This window comes from Gymnoscopelus microlampas, assembly GCF_963454915.1.
Source record: "Gymnoscopelus microlampas genome assembly, chromosome: 3".
Lineage (NCBI taxonomy): Eukaryota > Metazoa > Chordata > Actinopteri > Myctophiformes > Myctophidae > Gymnoscopelus > Gymnoscopelus microlampas.
This window is the reverse complement of record NC_139940.1, coordinates 26,453,995-26,477,055: the sequence shown is the minus strand read 5'-3', so window position 1 is coordinate 26,477,055 and position 23,061 is coordinate 26,453,995. Positions and strand designations below refer to the sequence as shown.

The window sequence follows — 23,061 nt, the reverse complement described above, 5'->3', positions numbered from 1 at the left end:
AGAAGAAGTAGTTCAATTGACAAGACATCAATACCACTATGTACCAAGTCCTAAACTTTTAAAAAGCTTCATCTCAAATAAGCAAATAAACAAAAGGACATGAATACAACAAGGTGGAATAAACAGAAAACCATCAAACATTTTAATAAATAGAAGATAGTACTATTTGTAACTTTTACTTGTTTGACCTTTGTGTCCTAATTAATTATTTAATGAGAGCTGCTTGGTAAAAAACGAATCTTCAGCTGTTGGTCCAGTATGGCAGGATGTAAATATCTTGGTCAATATCACACTGACAGTATAGGAGGAGGTGGGTGCACTGCCAATTTACCTGTCCAGATCATTGAATGCAATTTCAATACTGATATGATTTGTTGGTTTGTATCTGTCTAGTAACAGTTCTGTCTTTTACAAATCAAACACATTCACTAGAGAAAATTACTTAAATGCCCAGCTTATTGCTTTGGGTTTTCAAGACTTAAAACAATAAACTGAAGACTGATATTACAAAATTTAAGATGATTTATCTAAAACATTTTTTCCAGACACAGTACATGTATTTCAGATACTTTACAAAAATATTTACATTGCATTTTTATTTTCATTTTGTTGTCACTTTCGAACCAAAAATAAAACAAAAAACTGAAATGAAGGATCATTTTTGTCGCCTTCTCAAGCATAGTTGGTCTGACTGGAAACACAGCTTTTGGCAGAAACATAAAAATCTAACACATCAAATTTACTTAAAGCCTTGTCTGGCTTAGATGGAATGTCCTTTCCGATGGCTTATTCTCTGTACAGAGTCCAGCATTTCTCACCATACCCGCCCGGCACTTGAGCACCCCAAGGAACTCAGCACAACTCCCCTCCAAACCCAACCAATATAAAAACATATTTGGACATGAGTCTGAAATATAAGCATGTTTCCATTCAAACCCAGTGTCAAGGTCACTTCCCAAGTCACCTGGAAAATTATTGAAACAAACCATGATGTTGCAATGAGATGATTCTCCAAAGCCCAGAAGCAACAGAACAGCCCTCATAACCAGCACAAGCATCATGTCTGGAGTTAGATCTGGGAGGAGCTGAGGGGTCCCTTCACCAGGCCCTGCTCTTTGCGTAGGACTGGTGCGTGAATGCTGCAGTCTCGTGCCTCACAAAATCCAGGCACTCCTGCATTCCCAGCCATGCCAGGGGTGCCCATTGATCCTGGGAACCCACGGGGACCACGAGGCCCTGCCATGCCATTTTTGGGTTCTGCCGGGTGGCCTGGCAAACCTGGGGAGAAAATAACCATAATGGAACATGACATGTGGACCTGCAAAATACACCCATTTGAAAGCACCCCAGAGAGGAAAGCCTATACATTTGTTCCATTTATCAACAGACTATTTGGTTTTGAAACTGCTCCCACTTTTCTTAGAGGTTATTTTCACAAATTTTGCCTTTTGTTAAATTGTAAGTCAAATCCCCTGGGGGTTAATAAAGTGTTATCCTATCCTTGAGCTTTCACACAGGAAACAGGAAACAACATTTGTGTGGAACAGCTCTCAAGTTAACTTCTTAGCCATTTAGCCCGCTGAGCTAGTTGACTTTGCAGTTTGAATATTAGCACTCTGGTCATAAAGTGAGTTAAATTCCATAGCTAACATTAGCTTAAGGACACCTGACTCCAGAAACCATTAAACCTACAGTAGCCTATTGCCTAGGTTATTGCTTGATAATAGGAGAGTCAAGGTTGAGGTGCATAAGTTCTTTTCCACAGTAAGGTCATTTTGTGCATTGTGTATAAGAACAGTGTCACACCTCTGAGGCCTTGGTGTCCATCGTGTCCTGGCAAGCCTTTACCAGAATCTCCCCTGGCACCTTTACCTCCTTTGGAACCTGTTGAGAAAAACACAGTCAACAACTATATCTACAGTATATAATTCAAATTCTATATGTCGTTGCTGGCGGGCAGAAACCCTGCATAAAAACATAAAAAGATGATACTGTATGGACAGTATTTGTCACTTTAACATACATTACAAGGTTTACACCCGACAGCGAAGATCTGGTCCTCAGTGTCAGGGAGTTTAATTTTGGACATACCTCTTTCACCCAGTGCACCCTGCTGACCATCCAATCCTCTGTCCCCTTGGACACCCCTGGCTCCTTTGGCTCCAGCTTTACCTGCTTTGCCCTGACACATAGGAACGTAGGGGAGGAAGAAATATCCATTGATGTTCCCACTCTTATGGTTAAGTCAATGAATGTATACTAATAGTAATATCCAACATGTACTCTTGTACAATAATATTTCCTTGGTCACTAACAGGTAACCTTGCAGTAATAAGTTCTTTGAGCTTAGAGGCTGAATAACCCCTTTTCTTTTCTTCTTTGCTTGCCCCGCTTAGTCGTTTGGACCACAAGGTTCTGTACTGGGTTACATTTATTTCCTGTGTTTGTACTCAAATGTTTTTTTTTTTGTCAAAGGTTACAGACGAGTTCAAGTTATGTTAAATACACTATGTTTATTTTCTATAATGATTTGTATCATAATTTCAATGTGTTATGTAGTTTTCCTTTAAAAAATGGTCGGAAAAAGTATTGTTCAGGAACCAGTATCGAAATCAATGTATCAAATCGGTATTGATATAGGAACATTATTGAACGATACCCAGCCCTAAATAACATGTGGAAGCTGACCTCCCAGGGGTCTAGTGCATTGTAAGGAATTTGATAATGCAAGTTCAGGAGTAGAAACCACCCTGTACTTATCAGAACCACTCCGGGTTCATCACTGTATTAACAACTTCCTCCACTTATCACAGCCACCAGCGTATAAATACACAGGTGTGATTGCTTGACTCATCCTTTCGTTATGCTTCACGTCCTCCACCCCCCAACCTCCTCCTTTCTGCTCAGTTCTTTCTCTCTCTCTATTTCTCTCCCTAGGAACCCACGGGGGGCAGTGAAGGAGCCATGACCACATACCACTCCAGACAGAGCAACGATGGTCGCCAGGTCCTGATACTACACCCCCACCCTGAGTGTCATCCTTCCCCGGGTTCCTCACCTCACCCTGCCTGCACTCGCTCATTTTATTCTTGCTTAATTGACAATTAAAACTTCAGTAGAGGTGTGGTCTCTTACTCATAAAAGATCTATACAACTGCTCTATTTAATTCAGATGTAGGCTTGGGTAACGTACAGGTTTGCCTGCTGATCCAGATGGGCCTTTGGATCCTGGTGGTCCAATGAGAGTTCGGTTGTTGATGGGGCAGCCCTGGGAGCACTTAGCCCTGATGGAGACAGCGTACTGTGAGATCTGAGCTGTCACAACCCCTTTGCAGAGCTGGAGCACCTGTTCATCACTCAGACCTGGACCCTGAGTGGGAAGAAAGCATTCACTTCATCAGTTCATCTGCCAACATAATCATTTATACAACTGCTACAAAAATATTTTGTAGTTTTACAGTCCACCACTTTTTCAAACAAGACTTTGTTTTTCAGTAGAGATGCACAAGACGAATATGTTTTGAGAACATTACTTACAGTGGAACCTGGCATGCCTTTGATTCCTGCACGGCCTTTGACACCCAGGTCACCACCTGGACCGGAATTTCCTCTAGTCCCTGGGATGCCAGGGGGTCCGATCCGGCCAGGGATGCCATCTTGACCAAGAGAACCCTTCTCTCCATGCTACCAGAGGAAAGGGACAACAAGAGATGGAGAGGGGAGAACAAGAGGAAGAAGCCATAGAGAAGGAATGCATGAAGTTCCTTTACTAACTTCTTCCTCACTGCCACCTGTTCTCAGTTTCTTGATCTCGAAACAGTTCAAAATCAGAGCAATCCTGTTTGCAGAGCACACCTGATTTTAGCCAATGGCCCGAGGCCTTGATAGAAGCAGTGTGCTCCACTTTATCTCAACAGTGACTTCAACTACATTAGATTTTCTCAGTTAGATCTAGAAAACCATTGCAGAGCCATTGCAGGACAACGTTATCATTCAACACCTCTAAAATATACTCCTTTACAAGTGCCATCATTGTTGTCAAGTTATCAAGTTACCTACAGTACTGTACTGTACAAGTTAACATACAGTAGGTTATTTTAATTACGTTATTCTAATCAGTAACTTACCAATACAGTTGCATTTTCCCCTCTTGAAATAACACATAGGAACAAAGATCTCAATCTGTAACGTAGTTTTTCTAATGGCGTCATGGTGAAAAATAAGAATATAGTAATTACCTGTCCTTTGTCCCCACGGTCGCCTGTGGCTGCCTATGAGGAAGAAAACACTGATTAACAACAAAGCTGTGGAAAGAGGAAGTAGAATATCATAGTTGTACTGTACAGATAGTCAATGAGATGTTATTACTTTACCTTCTCTCCTTTCACACCTTTGATGCCCCGTTTCCCTGCTGCACCCTAAGGGAAAGCAAATAAAGCCTTTAATGAGTGAGGAAGTTGTCACGAGGAATAAAACCACAAAGCAGGTCACAAAACAACTGGTGACATGCTGATTCGCATGACTAGTAAATGGCCCCTGCATGGTAAATACTAGTAACAACAGATGACATTCCACTAGGTTTCTCTTGTGATGTACAGTACAATGCTTCCACTGTTCACGTGTAGTATCTGAAAGTTTATACCTGCACTTTATCCAACTACTCTTTTGACTTGCAGCTAGATTTACAGACACAAAGATGGACTGATAGATAATAAAGACAATGGAGAAGTTGGGTCATGAATACCAGGAAACTACATATGACTTAAGGCACGAGGAAGACACCAAACAAAATAAACAACTGCTGATCATAGACGCCCAATTCACATGACACCCAAATATGCAATTCACTTCAGTGAAATAATTACATCTGATGACTTTGTTATCTAGGTTTCTCTAACCAACTCCACTCCTCTTTTTATGTATCATGTTTATTTATGTGACCATAGTGTCACAGTTTAATTTGAATACAAAAGAAAATCTAATTCTAAATATAATTATTGTGCACGAGGAGACTCCCTTTCTTTTCTTTTCTTACATTGTAAAGATAGACTAACTTCCAATGAACAACCCTCCATGATTTATTGAATCCAAGGCAGAGATCCTTTAGTTTTAGTTACTGTAACATGGTTTTGCTGTTTTAATGAGGAGTTTCAATAAGAACTTACCGTCTGACCATCAGGCCCTGTCTCTCCTTTAGCCCCCTATAAAAAAGAGATTTATTCCATTAATTGCACCATTAATTAAACACATACTTTACCTGACGTTAAGTTAAATCTTTATCCTGTATCATAAAAAAAAAGAAAAGGAAAAAAAATCTCTTTTCAGTAGGAAACAAGAGGAAAAGTGATGACAAGGTTTTGGGGAGCTCACTCAATGTGTGACTGAGTGAGTGATATATATACTGTAAACATAGAGTACATATACACACAGGTTGGGCCTGCAGGCCCTTAGGTCCTGGTTTCCCTGGTACTCCAGCATCTCCTCGTCCTCCTTGAGGCCCCTGTGATAGATGGGTAGATAGAACAGAGACAAATTTACATGGACTGTCATCAATAGCATAAGATACAGCATAGGAAATAAAATAGAAGATACACAAGATGGGAAGAATTAACACTTTGTAGCATAAATATTTATTCTCATTGTATATGTTTCACGTGATGAATAAACCAATCTAAAACAAACAAACATAAACACAAATACACTACTGAGTTCAAAAAGCTATCGATGAACAGACGGGCTAAACGACAAGTAAAGACGAAGGTTATAGTGTATATAGGGGGTCAGCCTCCCTCAGTTTAGGTTTGTGGTTGGGGTTATGGTTGTCTTTGGGCTGAGGGAACAACCTAGGTATGCTCCCATCAATAGCACCAATAATAGTAAACATAATAATAACAACCACAACAATAATGCATCCAAAGGAATATTGATTCTATATGTTTTGTCATTGAACAGATTAGATAATATCTCCCCTCTCCATCAAATGATATGAATTGTGTAAGAATTATTGTATTTTCTGTACCCTCAAAATAATCACCAAAAATCTAAGATACTTTGTTAGCCAATAGTGATTTCATATGCATTCTTTTATTACACCGGAAGTGAGTAACTTTTCAATCACAAACATGTAAAGGTTATCTTTGCTCGGTCCATCATGTCTGAGTGGCCTTTTTATCTCACAGACATTACAGTGTTCTAGGGACTTTCCCTGTTTGTTCTCCCTTTCATTTTGAATGCTAACAGTATTCTTTCGCCTACACAAAACTCACCACATGAAAAGACATGCCAGTTAGCAAGTAAACATTGTGGGTTCAATTCAGGGGAACTTTAAAACCATAGGGGGATCCCTCATTACCCTAAAATCTGAGTTCTGCATATAGTGTTGATGTTGCTGTGCAGTTAGATGCAGTATCTAGAGAGTATCAAGAAAAGGCAAAAATCACCAAAGAATTTACACTAACTTTACTTAGAAAGGTAAGCAAGGACAACACCTCAATTACACCAGGGATTGCTTTTGCCATTGTCGAACAAGGCCTCAGGAGTTCTCTGACAGAATCTATGAGTCTTATGTCATGTGACAGAACCACCATACCCCCGCCCCACTCACCACAGAACCCACTCTCCCCGGAGGTCCTTTCACTCCACGATCCCCTCTGCTGCCCTGCAAGAAACCGTGCACTATTTCAGTATCATAACAATCACTTTAACCACCAAGTACAATTTTTGTATAGGAACTGGTGACATTGGCACAAAGATATACTGTACTGTGATAGGAGGACAATAGTACCTAATATAGTGCAAATGGTCATCGCAAAAGACATTATGGGTAGTGGATCCTACACGTCTTTCATATGAAGGTGTTATTAATGTATTGTACAATGTGCTACAGCTACAGTAGATCAACTGAGGCCCTCAGATAAGCACCCATATATACCACAAGTCTGTTATGGAATTTCTTGTTCAACCTCATGACGTTCAATATACAGTAAATCTTTTAGTGTGAATATTCCCTAAAAAAAACACGTCTAATGTTATACCTATGAATCCTTGAACGGAAACAAAACATTTCAGTGTTTGGAAAACCCTACTCCCTACTAGAGGAACTAAACCTAAATCTGTGTGAAGCCTGTAATCTACTGATGAAAAGCAGGGTACTGAGCTGGCCATCGCGTATTTGTTGGTGTTGGTGCAAGGTAATGTCATTCTCTAGAGAGAATGACATCATCTGTCACCAACACCAGCCAACAGCAGATGTTTAGTCAGTACCCTGCTTTACCCCAAGTAGATCTTAGGCTTTACACAGATTTGGGTCCGAGGATTATTATATAGTTTTACATCTGTAGGCTTAAATTAGTCTATTATATCATTCTCTGTGTAAGAGCAGTATGCACATGCGTATGTAGTCTACACATGGAAACAGTGGAACCAAATTTGTCTCTTTACCTTGGTTCCAAATACTCCAGGCTCCCCCATAACACCAGGAACTCCAATAGGACCCTGGTAAAACAAAACATCAGGGATGAACAGAGATACAACATGTTGGGTAATAGTCTGGATGTCTCTACAGAGTGCATATATTTCTTCTTTTTATCATCAAGCTCACTGGGTTCCGGGGACGCCCAGGATTCCCTTACGGGTCTGTAACTCTGAGAGCGTACAGGGCCATTTGGTTCCATTTGTACACTCTCAGATTTGAATTAACTCTGAGGATTGTACAGTGTTCGATTGGGGTCCCAGAGATTAAAAAATGTATTGAATGGGGGTCAGTGGCACTAATGCATATAAAACTGGGGGTCCTTGAAATTAAAAAAAAGGTGAGAATTACTGGTCTATCTACTCACATCTTCCCCAGGCTCCCCATCACTACCTGGCAGGCCACCGAGGCCTTGGGAACCCTGAGACAGAAAGAGAGGGTGAAGGGGAAAAATAAGGACATAGAGATAAAGGAAGGGGGTTGAAAATTAACAAATGATGCATTTCATTATCAGATATCTTGTTCACCTTCAAATAAACACTTTGAACAAGATAAAGACTTTGACCAAATTATCTATGAAAGGGCAGTAAAATAGTCTCTATGGTTGTACTGTAGCAACAAAGATATTGACTCTTTAGGAATAAAGGGTAAAACAAGATTAAAGCATGCTGACTTTTGGGTTTACTATCAATACTTTGTTTTGACACGAGCGAACAATTAGTTTCATTTTCATTTTCGAAAGTTCACCCAAATGGAATGCCCCATACACTAGATACACAACACACAAGTCAAGTCATGTATGAAAGACATTGTTTCAGTTTCTATTTCAATATATATCAAGCATACTTTCACTTTTACTTGTTACAGTTACTTCACTATGAGAAATCCTTCAATCAAGCTTTTGTACAAGAAACCCCACTTTACTCAAAAAGGAATGTATTCAGGATGTAGTGCCCAAGACAAGACGCGGCCACAACAACTATGCCCTTCGGGCTCAGCTCTATTGGCACGGTGGGTTGTGCGTCGGTTTGTCAAGTGGGAGACTGGGGTTTGATAAATCAAATTGATAAATCACTACACATGGTTGTTCTACTAATGACTGGAATATACAACTCTTATAATGTGCTGCGGGAAGAAGGAAAATAACAGAATTTCATCTCCGCTTGTGTCAATCTACAAACAATTCTTAACTGTAGGCTTTAGGTAAGGTCTGAAGGGAAAACAAAAATTCCCTGCCACACTTTGAATGGTGAGGTGAGTGGTTGTACCTTTTTCCCAGAGCCTCCTCTGCCTCCTGGCTGTCCAGGATAGCCCTGTCAGGAATGAACAGCCAACAATAAATTCAGATTATTAGCACTTCAACTCTCAGAATTAGAGTTGTAAGAATGTTATAGAAGAGTGCTTTGCTTTCAATTAAATTGCACTCAAGACAGAGCTAAAAGCTGCCCGTATTTAGTAATGTTTTAGTATATACTTCTAAAAGTACACTCAAACATAGCATGACAAGTACACGTTTCATGCACATCATGTACATAGTTTTCTAAATACATGAATAAAGAGTCGAAGTGTGTCAAACTATTCTCAGGTCAGGGGGCCAAAATAGGCAAAACGTCTGATGATGTAGGGTTTCAAGAAAATAGGACACTGGCACACAACTAAGTATAAATCAGGCCTAAGAATCCCATGCATGGAAACATAGACAGTGACACCCACTGTTTTACACCTGTAAACCTGTGATGTGACAATAAAGTTGTCTGATTCTGACCCTTGTTGATCCTACTGTTCCTGTTCTGGTCTGAATAAATGACAGTGTATCTTACAGTAGGGACAGAGAACATTAGGTCCAGAGTAAAACCATCATACTTCTAGCGTATACAGTACAGAGTACATTAATAAAGTAGTACTGGAGAAGAGATGAAAGAGATGAGTCAAATCTTACGGTGTAGCCTGGATCCCCTAGATCCCCCGTGAAGCCAGGTGCTCCGATCTGGCCCTGTGAGGGACAGAACATAAAAAGAATGTTTGGTGTTTTCCTCCATCGGTTTTAGCAGGTTGTCAGTCTTCTTGAAAGTGGAATGAGTGCGAACATGTATCAGACCAATATCTGCCATTGTGGTTTTCCATATAAAAAGTAAAAAAGTATACCTTGAAAGCATACATTTGTGATCATTAATTTTTACACACTTTAGAAAAAAAATGTTGAGCATTATTCATGGTGAACAACTTGTCACACAACACTGTTGCGTAAATTCGTCTTCAGAACAGAGTTGTTTGATCACACTTGAGCCTAAGCTCATTCCATTTCAAATTCTATAAATACAGACTACTATAAATACTCCCATTTGTGCTTCAGCCTTTTGCAAGACAAGTTGCTGAACTTTGTTTTATCATGGGGTTGTTAGACATACCTCCTTTGGGGTTGACATGAAGTAGATTCAGTCGAAGTAGTAACTTCTGGTTGACCACTTAGGACATTGCTAAAACTAAAGGCCATGTAGGTATTGTGCATCATAAAGGTAACGTTGATAAACATCTGACATACCTTGTCTCCATCACGTCCCTGAGGGCCTTGTTTCCCTACGACACCTTGTGATCCCTGTAGGTAGTGTTAACATAATAATGCAAATGTTAGAACTATGAATGCAGATCCATTAACAATTAACTCAGAGGTTTATCGTTAAAACACACAACACAAGCTAAACTTTGTGTTTATGTCAGGAGATACTACAACAATATACTGTAGGTCTTCACCCACTTGAAATGATCTGTTGCTTAGGCATGGAAATGTCACTAAATTCGAATTCATATTTAAATAAAAAATAATTAATTAACTAACCACTTTCAACCCTATTTTGGAAATGTCAAAGCAAACATTTTCAAAGATTTTTAAAAATAGCAGATCTACAAGGTTGTAGATGGGCTAATTTGCTATTCACCGTACAACAACATATAGTAGGGCTTAAGTGGTTAATATTAATTTCATAACATATCAAGAGTAACTGTGAAGAACATAAAGACATGTTTGTGATATCAGGACTTACATTTTGCAATCAAACGTCTCATAATTACCTTGATGCCTTTACCGCCCTTACTACCAGTGGTCCCAACTGCACCACGAGAGCCCTAAAATAAAATAAATACACAGTGTTAGGAAGACTAGACAGCTTAAACCTGTAGGGGCAATTTCTAAATATCACCCTGAAAATAACTATGTGACCTTTACCAACCAGAATTGCAGTGCAACCCAGAGCCCCCACCAGATGTACAGTAGCAGTGATTGTGATTGGGTTTTAGGGTCAAAGTAACCTACTTTTGGTACACAACACACCTCCTTCCCTAGATGTTATCATATACCAAGTTTGTTTGGTCATCCTAGGAGGCCATTGTTATATAGGAGATATTCTCAGTACAATATATTAGACATATGGAAGTATGGATGTTTAGACTGATGCTAGGCTCTTGGTTTACCTATCCTATTTGAAAGTGGCGATTACTGAGGCACTACACTGTCTCTCTGATTTTTTTATGTATGTGTTTACCTTGCTTACTGTAAGTCACTCTGGTTAAAGAGTGTCTGCTAAATGCCTAAATTGTAAAAACACATCAATGTATTTTTAAGAAGTTATTTAAAGGGTAACAACAATGCTTTTACATTGAGCATCTATCTGCAGGGAGGCTAAATGTCAGAAAACCAAGATGTATCTGCCTCAATTTGCAACACATTTTTGCCACAATAATTGGCCAAATAACAATTTAAGATGGAATTACCACAGAAAAAACATCATAATTTGACCAGTGACTTGTGTTACACTACCACATGGATCTTGCTTTCATTTTCTTGTCTTGTGTCTATCACATAAAACAGAAATGGTATAGTGGCCACAAAATATACGTCTCTGGATTGGGCAGATGATATGACATTTGTCAAGTTTATCAGCAAAATCACCAGTCAAACATCAAAGTGGACACAGTTTGACTACCTGTATAACTGTGGAACATTATGACAGTGACTTCCCCTGCATGCTATGATGCTATCATAAGGTCATATACAGTGTGACTAACTCAACCTTACAGACCTTGTGAGTACGCAGTAAAATCCTTGTGTCGATTTACCTCTGAGAGTGTACAAATGTAACCAAATGGACCCCCAAGGGTCCATTTGGTTACATGTGTACAGTCTCAGAGTTACAAATAGGAAAATGAACACTGAGGATTTTCCTGAATGCCACCTTGTGCCTGAGGATTTTACCGTGAAGGCAAGGGGGCTCAAACTGTTGTGGGTACCGCTGACTCATTGGCTGAGATGGCACTTCATTATAGGGACTCTTAATTCACCACAAGCTGCATGTACTTACTAGATCTCCGTAAGCACCAACTCCTCCACGGGGTCCCTCCATACCGATCTCACCCTGTGAAGAATGCAGGATATGAATTTGGATTGCTATTGCTATTGAACTGGTATGAGCCACTATGGTATAAGAACTAGGCTTTACAGTATACATGTTGGAAGACAGGGGGGGGGGGGACGGACACAAATACATGTTCCATACTGTTACAAGAACTCATATCGGTGCTGTTGTCTGTTATGTGTGTGGTTTAGTGATGGGCTGAAATGCTGGTATTTACCTTCAGACCTAGTACTCCTCCAACACCTGGGTCTCCGGGAATTCCAGGAACCCCCTTGTTAGCAACAGAAAGATAAAGGTTGAAGTGACAGAGTTAGAATGTCCAAAAACAAATGGGTGGGTGGGTGGGTGGGTGGATGGATTGATTGAATATTTTATTAGGCAAAAAATGTAAAACAACACATTTACATTTAAAATACTTTGTCTAACAGGTCCGTTCATAAAAGTCCTTGCGGACTTGTTTCCAATGAGGGCCTTGGTATTCAATTCATAGACGGATGGATGGATAAATGTTTTGTTTGACCTCACTGGGTATTTTATTTGTCACCATTAAGGATGTCTGAGAATGCTTGGATTACTAGCCTCATGAAACAATGTGTGAGAGAGAGGCTGAGGCAGAGAATGCAAGAGGAAGGAAAATAAACTAATGCATATGGTGCATACTGTATGGCTCATACTGCCACCTATTGGTGTGTTGTATCTAAGCAAAAACATCTGAACAGTAGACAGTAACAAGTCAACTTTAGGTCAAAACTGATATTTAGAGAACTGTTAAATTTAAACATCATAGCTGATTTAAAGGACTAAGAGGCACAGTTCGGGAGATTCCGACCAAGGTGAACAGTACATGTAATGATGTAATAAGTATTTTAATGACTTACAATAATATGATCTATATGAACAACAGCATTGATTTACTGTAAGGTGTGTGTACCTTCTTACTCTGTCTTTTATATTTTATATTAACAATAAAATTGCTGCCGTTAGGATTTATGGTAAATCAGGTAAGTGTGTTGAATAGGGGGAATGAGCTGTGTGTTGTTTAATGTTCCAACCCTGAATGGAAAGAAATACAGCAATGCTTATTACTTAAAGATTCTCTATGGAAACTAAACAAGACAGGGTCTAAACAGCCAGCATGTGACAGCAGTCGTCTATGATGTATCTATGACTAACAATTTGGGCAAGGTTTCCAATCCAAGGCCATATTCAAACAGCGGCCATTTTGTTCTTATGTAACACTTTGGATTGGAACACCAATCCAGGATCGGAGGTCAGATGACATCACAAGCAGCGGTCTAGGTAATTTCTCCTTTTCAAAGAAAAAGTCTGGCATTCTTGAAAAATATTCCTTTGCAAGTTCATGTAATTGGTCCTCACTAATGCTCAGTATAAGATGGTACCATTTATGTCCACTCAGAGGTGGGCTGTGGATAGTTTGGAAATGCAAATTTGGAGGACATACATACTGTACATACAAACACTCTTCAAGATGGCTTACCTCCTTGGCGCCATGGCGTAAAAATAAAGTTTGAAATCTTGTTTGAAATTACCGCTGACAATGTCATAAGCAGCCACATTTCCGAGCTATCCACTGCCCACCTCTGAGACAGAGCGTGTAGACAGAACGTTACCGTCCTATAGTGAGCATTAGTGAGGACTCATATATCAAGGTTCATGGTTCAAGGTTCAAAGGCCTTGGGGCACATGCCAAACTTCCTCAGTCGCCTGAGAAAGTAGAGGAGTTGTTGTGCTTTTCACAAGCCATTCAGTATGAACGTCCCAAGTGAGTTTCTCAGTGATGTGCACTCCCAGGAATTTGAACTCGCTGACGATCTCCACTGCAACACCTTCTATGTACTGTAAATGGAGGTGTGCTCTCTGCTTTTCTTCCTGTAGTCCACTATCAGCTCCTTGGTCTTGGCACCATTGTGTCAGGTTCTCTTCTGTAGGCTGTCTAATTGTCATCCGTAATCAGGCCTATCACTGTTGAGTTGTCAGCAAACATGACAAATAAACTGGAGTAGTTGTGCGTGGTTTTAGACCCCAACCTCACCACTTCTCGTTGTTCTGACAGAAAGTCCAGGATCCAGCTGCACATTTGCTCACTTTGGGTGTGAGTGGTACCGAGTACTATATGGGGATGAAGTTCAACTTTTCAAAAAATATAAAACATATGAGAAAAAGAACGTCTTTGGCCTACTGGCCGTGTGCATAAGACACACAAACACACACACACACACACACACACACACACACACACACACAGACAGGCAAACAAACAGACAGACACTCTTATTAGACCGCTAGCCATATACAGAGCCATGTCTTGAAAAGGTGAAACGTTCCTTTAAGAGCAGAATCAACTTCAAACACTCTTAAAAGGGAAGTGTCATTCTGTTAGCACATTCAAATCTCAAACTGTGGGGAGACTGCACCATAATAGACACAACACAAGAACACGTTTAAAAGTATCTCCAGGTGTGACGTCCTTGATTAGACACATAGAAAATCCTTATGCTTTTGTAAAGTGTGCAGTAGACAGTATACTCCAGTATACTCCTCACCATGCCTCCAGAGAAACCAGAGCCACCATCTCCACCATCTTCACCATTGTCTCCCTACAAAAGCAAAAGGGCACAAGGACAAAGTGAAGAAAAGCTTTGTTAAATGATGTTCATTGTGGCTGCATCTTTGTCTGTGTGTCACATCAACCAACCGTAATATAAATGAGTCTCACCATAATGGTGAGTGTTAGAACGGTCACAGGGTCTCAGTGCTGATTGATAGATAGCATCCACAGCAGCCGCTCATTCATAGATTAAATATCTCCATAATCCAGCCCAGAAAAAAACACTGATTCAACTATTTTCTTTCTGCAGTGCATAGCAAAATTACTATTAATCATATAAAGAAAGCAGAGTTTTTTCTGAAGATTTGATACTAAATGAATCAGTTAAAGGTAGGGTAAGTGATATTTTTTGGTTAAAACAAAAAGTATTTTGTTAAAAGGTTAAAGCACTATATTCTAGATAGTAATCATTGCTATAGAGTGTTTGTTCAGTAACAGGAGTCTCCCCGTCTCTCCAGCTCTTTAATAAACAGAAAATACATTTTCCGGTCAGCCAATTAGGAGAAAGTACCCATTTTAAGCTTAATGTTTATAGTGTTCCAGTTCCAATTTTGCCTGCTCATTTCTTGGTGTCATAACTTCCAATTTCACTTGTTTAATCTATATCCTGATTGAGTTCTCTATCCTGATTGGATAAAACTGGAAATGAAACTGAAACTGAAACAAAAATGCATTTTCTGTTTTATAAAGAGCTGGAGAGACAAAGAGACTCCTTTTACTGAACAAACACTCTATAGCAATGAGTACTATCAGAATATAGAGCTATTTAACACTTATTTTAACCAAAGAAAATCACTTACCCTACCTTTAAATATACTAATTAGCTAAGCATGGAAGGGACCGGGAAGAGTCAAGCCCACAAGATCATTTTTCTCTAATAACTACTGGACATTATAGCTAGTTAAGCTAACCGCTGACCAACAAGATTCATTTCATATCCCAGACACACAACTAAGTTCATACAGTTGTGTTTTCATTGTTGAGTTTGAATCCATCCATATCAGGCTATGGGCAGAAGTATGGATGGATAGTATGATTTTCTCACCACTGGCCCTGTGTCTCCTCCTCTTCCTCTGACCCCTTTGAATCCCCTGTAACCCTGTAACCAATACAAAAACAACCATTATATTTAATAATGTCATAACAATGTACTCATTATCAAATTAGGCCTACTATAATCGCCTCTTACACGATCAAATAATGTACCGTATGTACTGTAGAGGCAGTAAAAATGTATCGCAAGAACATAAACTTCAATGTGCCTTTGTCATAGGTTTTTGCCATTCCATATTGATTAAACATTACTTTGTAGATAATAATGTCTCTGATACTCACCTCCCTTCCTTGGATCCCTGGGAGGCCTGTTTTGCCCTGCAGCCCCCTGCCACCCTAAAATGATATGAAAGTGAAATGTGTGAGAGAGACACAGACTGAAAGATCAAATGGATAGCTAGCCATCATGAACAAACTAGGATGCAAAACGTAATTGATTGATATTGATTGCACGCTATTGTGAATAATTTACTTAAAGGGTAAAGTAAAATGTTTAATAAACGGTGAAGAATACACACACACTTGGAATAAGCTTTCACTTGGGATACAAGATATTTTATTACTCTGAACTTGAGCAAGTTCAATAGAACAATTGAGATTTACAGACTATACCGGTGGTCTGTTATGTTTAGCCCACTGACTATGACTCACATTGATTACTGTTGACAATTTTCTAGGCATTTGAATTTTTCAGGAAACCACTGGACTCCATTCATTGCAGTAGGGTATGAAAATCAACTTGCAGAGATTTGAAACTTGCTAGTAAACCAACACTCTAAATATAATTGATTGGCTATTTTCTTTTTTAAAGTTGTGTAGTATGGATTGATTTGAAGTCTAACTGAAAATAGTACCTGGAGAAAAGATTGATTTATTATGAATGAAATTCAAACATCCATGATGTATTAACCGCACAATGATGTTTAGACAAGGCAGGGCAGGGCAGGGCAAGGCAAGGCAAGGCAAGGCAAGGCAAGGCAAGTTTATTTGTATATAGCAAATTCAGACAACAAGGCAATTCAAAGTGCTTTATCCAATGGTAATTGGTAATCTTCCTTAATTTAGAGCAGCCAATTATTTTTACCCCCTTTATTTCCTCACCACACAATGCACTGCTGGTATGTCCTCCCAGTGGGAGGACGTAGCACCTACGTCCCACTCCAACCTTCAACATTCCCCATTGACAGCCGCCGGCCCAGCCCAAGCCTCCCCTGAGCACGGCCGAATGGCTCGGCTAAACCGGATTCACTGCTAAACTGGATTGTGCAGTGCATTTGAACACCAAACGCTGTGGTGGTGGGACAGGTACTTTACCCCTGAGGCGGCGCCACCACCCAAGCGCCCTCAGATTTGGTAACATTTTAATGACTTTAGAGAAAATGTAATCCAGTATCTAAAAATAAATCGATTAACAGGAAAATGTTCTATGTTTATGTATGATATATAACTAAAACTGTAAATAGACAAAGACACGTTTTGACACCAGTATGGCCCTTTAAGTACAAGAAAAGCTGTACTCTTAACAGTCTAATAATGATGTTGCTTCCCTGTCAAATCTTTAGCTATTGATAGCACATTACCATGTGTGCAGCTTGTGAACCACTCGTTGGCTTCAGTGCGGTTTGTTTGTGGAGTGTATCTGTTCTCTGCTACATGGAGTTACAAAGGGCAGTGCAGACACTCTTTACTAGATGGCTTGGCCTTTGGCTACGGCATAGAAAATACTTCCATTCTTGCCCTCAAATGCAGCACATTCATAATGTCATTAAGATGGTGACTACCTTCGGTCCAGCAAAGCCTGCAAAGCCGGGCTCACCGGGCTCACAGTTGCAGTCTGTGGGCCCCTCCTCTCCCAAAGTGGCATCAGCACCTGACTCCTCCTCAGAGGAGTCTGTATCAGGACCTGCTGGAGGGTACTCATATGGAACCTGATAAGACATGATAATACACCATGAGGGCCAGCACAGACACATACACATATTATATGCACACATGTTGCAAGCATGCCTTGTACCGCTATACTTGTGAGGACATTCAACAAATGTAATTAGTACATGAATTCCCTAACTTCTAACCATCAACAATACATCAACCTAATGTTCACATTTACCCTAACGTAACTGCAACAATGACATCACTTTCTGTAATTTGCCTCACCTTATGAGGACATTTTGGTTTTCATAAAGATAGCAGTACACACACGCATGCATGCATGCATGCATGTATGCATGCGTGTGCACACACACACACACACACACACACACACACACACACACACACACACACACACACACACACACACACACACACACACACACACACACACACACACACAGTCATGTACATTGTAGCTCTATAATGTGTGTGTCTATCTACAGTATGTGTCTATATAAGACTGGTGCATGAAAACTGGGATTGGATTCCTCTCTAATCCAATCATGGGACAGGTCATGTGATCAATGATCATAGCCTAATTTCTCTGTCCATTTGGCTGGTCAGAGACAGGCTCCTCCCTATGCATATCAGGGTGTTCTGTTCCCTCTACCTGAGTGGTCATGGTGGTGTCCTCTTTGGCGTAGTAGGCCTCGGTGGTGGTGGCGTATGGGTATTCATCCTCAGTGATCATGGTGACGAGGGTGGGTTCCGGTGCGTAGGGGTCATAGTCCTCTGGCTCTTGGGTGGGCTCCAGTGGGTACTCTGTCCAGGAGAAGAGAGGAGAGAACCATGACTGTATGTGCACTTTAGCTCTATACTGAAGGTACAAAACACTTGGACCACCTTTCAACCATTAGTATTCACCCTAAAAAAAAACCTGCATTGTGCAGGAAAAATCATAACAAGAATAGAATACACACAGAGTAACCATGTCAGACATTGTCCTTACATTATTGTATTGTTGTTACTTCCTAGCTAATTAGTCTATTGAACGAGCAGAGCGACCATCATGTGCCTTGCTGTAAATCTTCATGGCTACAGGCACAAAAGACAGACTAAGTCTATTGTAATTCTAATTCCTCTTGGGGTAGATGAATCTATAATTTCCGCTCTTGCTCAGGTGTCCCACAATCTCCATGTGGAGGCTATATGCAATTGTACAATTTATATGATTTAACTTGAAAACTCAAATAAGCATAAATGGTGAGACAATGCTGTGATGTTCACCTGGATGTGGCAAGGCAGAGCCCTCGTAGGTGTGTTCCTCACCTGGTTGAACACAGAAATTCTCAAGTGAGTCTATTGTCACACAGACAAAGTTCAGAATAGGTCTTATGCATTTTTGTAATAATTACTTATTTTTTCTTATTTTTTTATTTTAGCAGTTGGTTAAAGTCAATTAACCAATCCCCCCTAATGTAGTCCATGTCACTGATGACACAGTTCACACGTCTCCTCGGATAGATATGTGTTAATCACATTGTGCCCTTTTGCTGTTCTCCAAAGCCCTTTGTAAAAAGCACATTAAACAAGTATACAAGAGTTCATAAAATATAACTGAGAATGATAACAGTCTGCCTCTGGTTTGCTTTAGTGATATGAAGATAGCTCTTCATGTGACATCTCCTAAGCACTGACCTGAGTGGTCAGCAGAGTATTCATCCTGGGCATGAGAGGAGAGGGCACACAGAAGGAACACAAGCAACAGCGAGGGAACAGACACCTGTAAAGACACGTGAAAAAGACAACACAGCAATAATAAAAAAAAACATTTTAAGATTTTTATACCAATGCTTTTGCAGATATTGACTGTACGCAATCTGTCTTTATCCATTGGACGTGTTAATTTAGCCCATTTAGGCTATTTCCAGCTAATGTTTGTATAGCATTCGGGGTGAAGCAGATTACTGTTGGCTCAGTGATAAATGGCCATTTCTTTAAGAATAATTAATACATAGTAGTTTGTCACTTCAAATTCATACTAACATTACAGAAAAGAGATCTTCAAACCATCCACTACTCCGGTGACATCTCTTTGATGTACATACAAATCTTGAAACTATTTTCATGGCGTGGCTCTGAAGGAGCCTATCCATCTTATAAGAGGTATCTGTCTGTCTGTGTGTCTGTGTATCTATGTGTTTGTTCGGAGCTAATCTTCCAAAATGGCAACTTACCTCCACCCATTATTTTTTCTTTCATATTTTATTTTAATTAATTTAGCAATGGAAGTACACTGGGCTCAGAACTGCCTCAAACCGTGTCCCAAATTTTAGATGACTGACTAATCAATAGGACATCATCGATATGCCAGAAATAAATTGGAATAAAAACTGAGTTCATGCACATTTATTGTCATTACGTAATATTTGGCACTGTAGTAGCTAGTTTTGCCTTCCAACGCAATACCTGCCTCTCCATGGGAAAAGACTGACGTCATCATCATGTCAGAGATCAACATCAGAGCCACGCTCTTATTGGACCCTGCCTGTTATTGTTGTTTAACATGTGGACTTTCTTTCCATGCTTGAGGCAGAACTAACGTGCTGAAAGATTATTTCACTGAGGTTTAAGGGGTATAAAAATGTAGTAGTCAATAGTTTCACTCGAAGTTAGTGTGTTGTTGATTGTTAATATAAACAGTCAAATAAGAGGGGCTGTGGTCATTATATCATGATGACCAGCCAACACAGTTACACTACAAACTGGGCCACCTTTGCTAATGCTAATTAGCAAATGATTCACTCACTAAATGTGAGTGAATCATAAAGAGCCTGTCGCCACTCATCACAGTTACTTAAGCAAAAACAAAATTCATCATCTTTGGTAATAGGAAAATAAACAAACTCAAAATCAAGTTTGCTGATGTTGAAATTGAACAAGAGTTTGAGAATCATTTTTGGGGTATTATAATTGATAACAAACTCAACTGGAAACCATACACAAACAACTTAAGAACAAACGTATCCAAAGCAATTGCTATACTGTATAAAATGAAAGCTAGTTTAGACCAGAACTCACTCTACATACTGTATTGTGTGGAAGTGTGGGGGAACAACTATAAATCAAATATCAATCCAATATTTCTAATCCAGAAGAAAGCCATCAGAATTGTCAACCATGCAGACTACTACGCACCAACAAATCCACTTTCATTCAATCAAACACCCTAAAACTACATGATCTTGTTGACCTTAATACTGCAGTCATAGTGTATAAGGCACATACCATCTGCTTCCATGCTGTATCCAGGGCCTGTTTGAGTCTAGAGAGAGCAGGTATAACCTAAGTCCTAAGGGGATTTGGTATTTTTAAGGGGACTATGGCAAGAACCAACAAAAAAGGTAGATGTGTCAGAGGGGTGAATCTATGAAACGGCTTGGACAATGAACTAAAAAAGTGTAGCTTAATTAACACATTTTGAAAATTGTATAAATCTAAAATAATAGATAAATAAAATATAGAACATTAATGTGAATTATTAATGTAAGGAATATCAGCTATGTAATGACATCGTATTAATTATAAATTGTTAATTATATATTAATTATGATAAAGTAACACTATAACCGTATAATTTACTCTTTATATAGTATTTTCTTTACGTATGATTTTTGACGTGAAAAGGATAGGCAAAATAAGCCATTGGCTTCAGCATGCACCCTTTTGGTCTAATCCATATGTGAAATGAATGCATTGTATTTTTCTTTTTTATGACCAAAATAAACTACTACTACTACTTGTACTGGGGCCAATTCTGGCATAGCTACTTTGGTCCACGACGGCAGCACCTTCTGCTGTATCAAGCACTCACAGTGCATGCATGTCCAATATATTGTGTGTGTGTGTGTGTGTGTGTGTGTGTGTGTGTGTGTGTGTGTGTGTGTGTGTGTGTGTGTGTGTGTGTGTGTGTGTGTGTGTGTGTGTGTGTGTGTGTGTGTGTGTGTGTGTGTGTGTGTGTGTGTGTGTGTGTGTGCACATCTGTAAGAAGAGGAACAAATCCACTGCTTCATGTGTATTTCTAATAAATGTATGATGTTTCAAGACAACACAATCTTACACAGTCACAGTCAGAGATGTGCGGGATGTCACTATAAGTACACTTGTCTCATCAGTTTGTCAACTTCAGCTAGAGTTCAATTGAGAATCCACTGTGATCTAAACACTCAGAGAGCTCTTTGTCTGCATGCAACCACACTACTGCAGTTCTCAAACTCATCTCACATTCCAGAACATTCCCAAGTAGTTTGAAGACCTGCTAGGTCCCAGCCTCACCTCTGTGAGAGAGTAGGTGGTCTTTGACATGGTTTCAACAATGGGAATTCCAAATAGCATAGTTTTTGTTTTCTGTAAGTAGGGTATTTAAAATGGCAAACTATGACATAACTGCTTTGAAATGATTGGTCCAGTACATTCACATATTCATATGGGCTGTCTGTAGAGAATTTAATTTGAACAATTACAGCAGGCAAATCACTTTGATGTTATTATAATATCATTGTAATTCCCATTACTGTATCTTTGATGAAGGTTGCTGGCAGTGGGTTTGATCCCTGGTTCTATCCCCGGCTCACCCTTGGGTTAGTCTGTCCTTGAGCAAGACACTGAACCCCTAACTGCTAGTTCCTTGCATAGTTTCCTCCGCTGTTGGTGTGTGAATGTGTGTTTGAATAGGTGAATGTAATGCACATTGTAACGCGCTTTGGATAAAAGTCACTAAGTCACTCGCAAGATTGGGAGAATTTGAATGTTGCTCATTAATGTACGTAAGTTTAGTCTAAATCTATTCCAGCTTACAGTGGGCATTCAATAGATGTATGTATGGGTGTGTACCCAGGATCCTTTGTGTGGGTGGAGTCAAGGATGTTGACCTGCAGGTCCCCTGGGACAGTAAGGTGAAGCATTCATTTCATACTCTTTCAATCCATATTTTAACAGTTAACTTGCACCAAGTAGACAATTAAAATGTTCATTCTATTGTCAATTAAATTGATTTAAAATTAGCCTTCCTTGCTTCAGGATGTGCGTCAATCATGTCTTGACTTCGGTCAAAGGACCAAAGCTCAACCAGTTCCCATAAACAATTACATTAAAACATCTGCCATCTATAAACATTTTTACAGCAGTGTATATTCCTGTGTAGTTGAATGCATGGCTATTGAGGGATTAAGTTATCTCCTAATTTACAAAGCAAGACAATGACACTGCTATAATTGCAACACACAAACATAGCCTTCAACATGAGCCCAACAGAGAGCAATTGTATAAACCATGCTAAGACCCAGTTGCATCAATTGTTTTGACTTGATCTCTTTAGCAGGCTCAAAAACTAACAACCAAGAAGGTCCCAAATGAATGTTCAATCAGAATACCCTTTGAGGCCTGTCTCTACCTTCAGCAGCAGGACCAATTCCCATGGCCCTGGTTTCTGGCAGCTACATCCTCACTTACCTGAACCCTGGAGACTCCCATGGTGCTGGTTCTGTCCATTTGGTGATGTAAAATCCACTCAAACCAGCCTGCTTAGGGTACAAGATGCTTGCAGACCCCTACAAAAAGCAGAG

General features: G+C 39.7%; 1 protein-coding gene across 1 annotated transcript; it reads right to left on the bottom strand.

The window, feature by feature from the left end:
• Positions 1-266: 266 nt before the first annotated feature.
• LOC311041793 (uncharacterized protein) lies at positions 267-22,969 on the bottom strand (the record flags this gene model as incomplete). The annotated part of the gene is made up of 25 exons (XM_084052277.1): positions 267-1,278; positions 1,807-1,884; positions 2,092-2,182; positions 3,194-3,370; positions 3,538-3,684; positions 4,239-4,271; positions 4,374-4,418; positions 5,166-5,201; positions 5,429-5,500; positions 6,605-6,658; positions 7,441-7,494; positions 7,839-7,892; positions 8,740-8,784; positions 9,411-9,464; positions 10,014-10,067; positions 10,541-10,594; positions 12,098-12,151; positions 14,445-14,498; positions 15,555-15,608; positions 15,845-15,898; positions 17,344-17,490; positions 18,108-18,259; positions 18,725-18,766; positions 19,136-19,220; positions 22,949-22,969. 25 exons carry the CDS (start codon positions 22,967-22,969, stop codon positions 1,070-1,072), a joined length of 1,920 nt encoding a protein of 639 aa, XP_083908403.1. The 3' UTR covers positions 267-1,069.
• Positions 22,970-23,061: the final 92 nt, after the last annotated feature.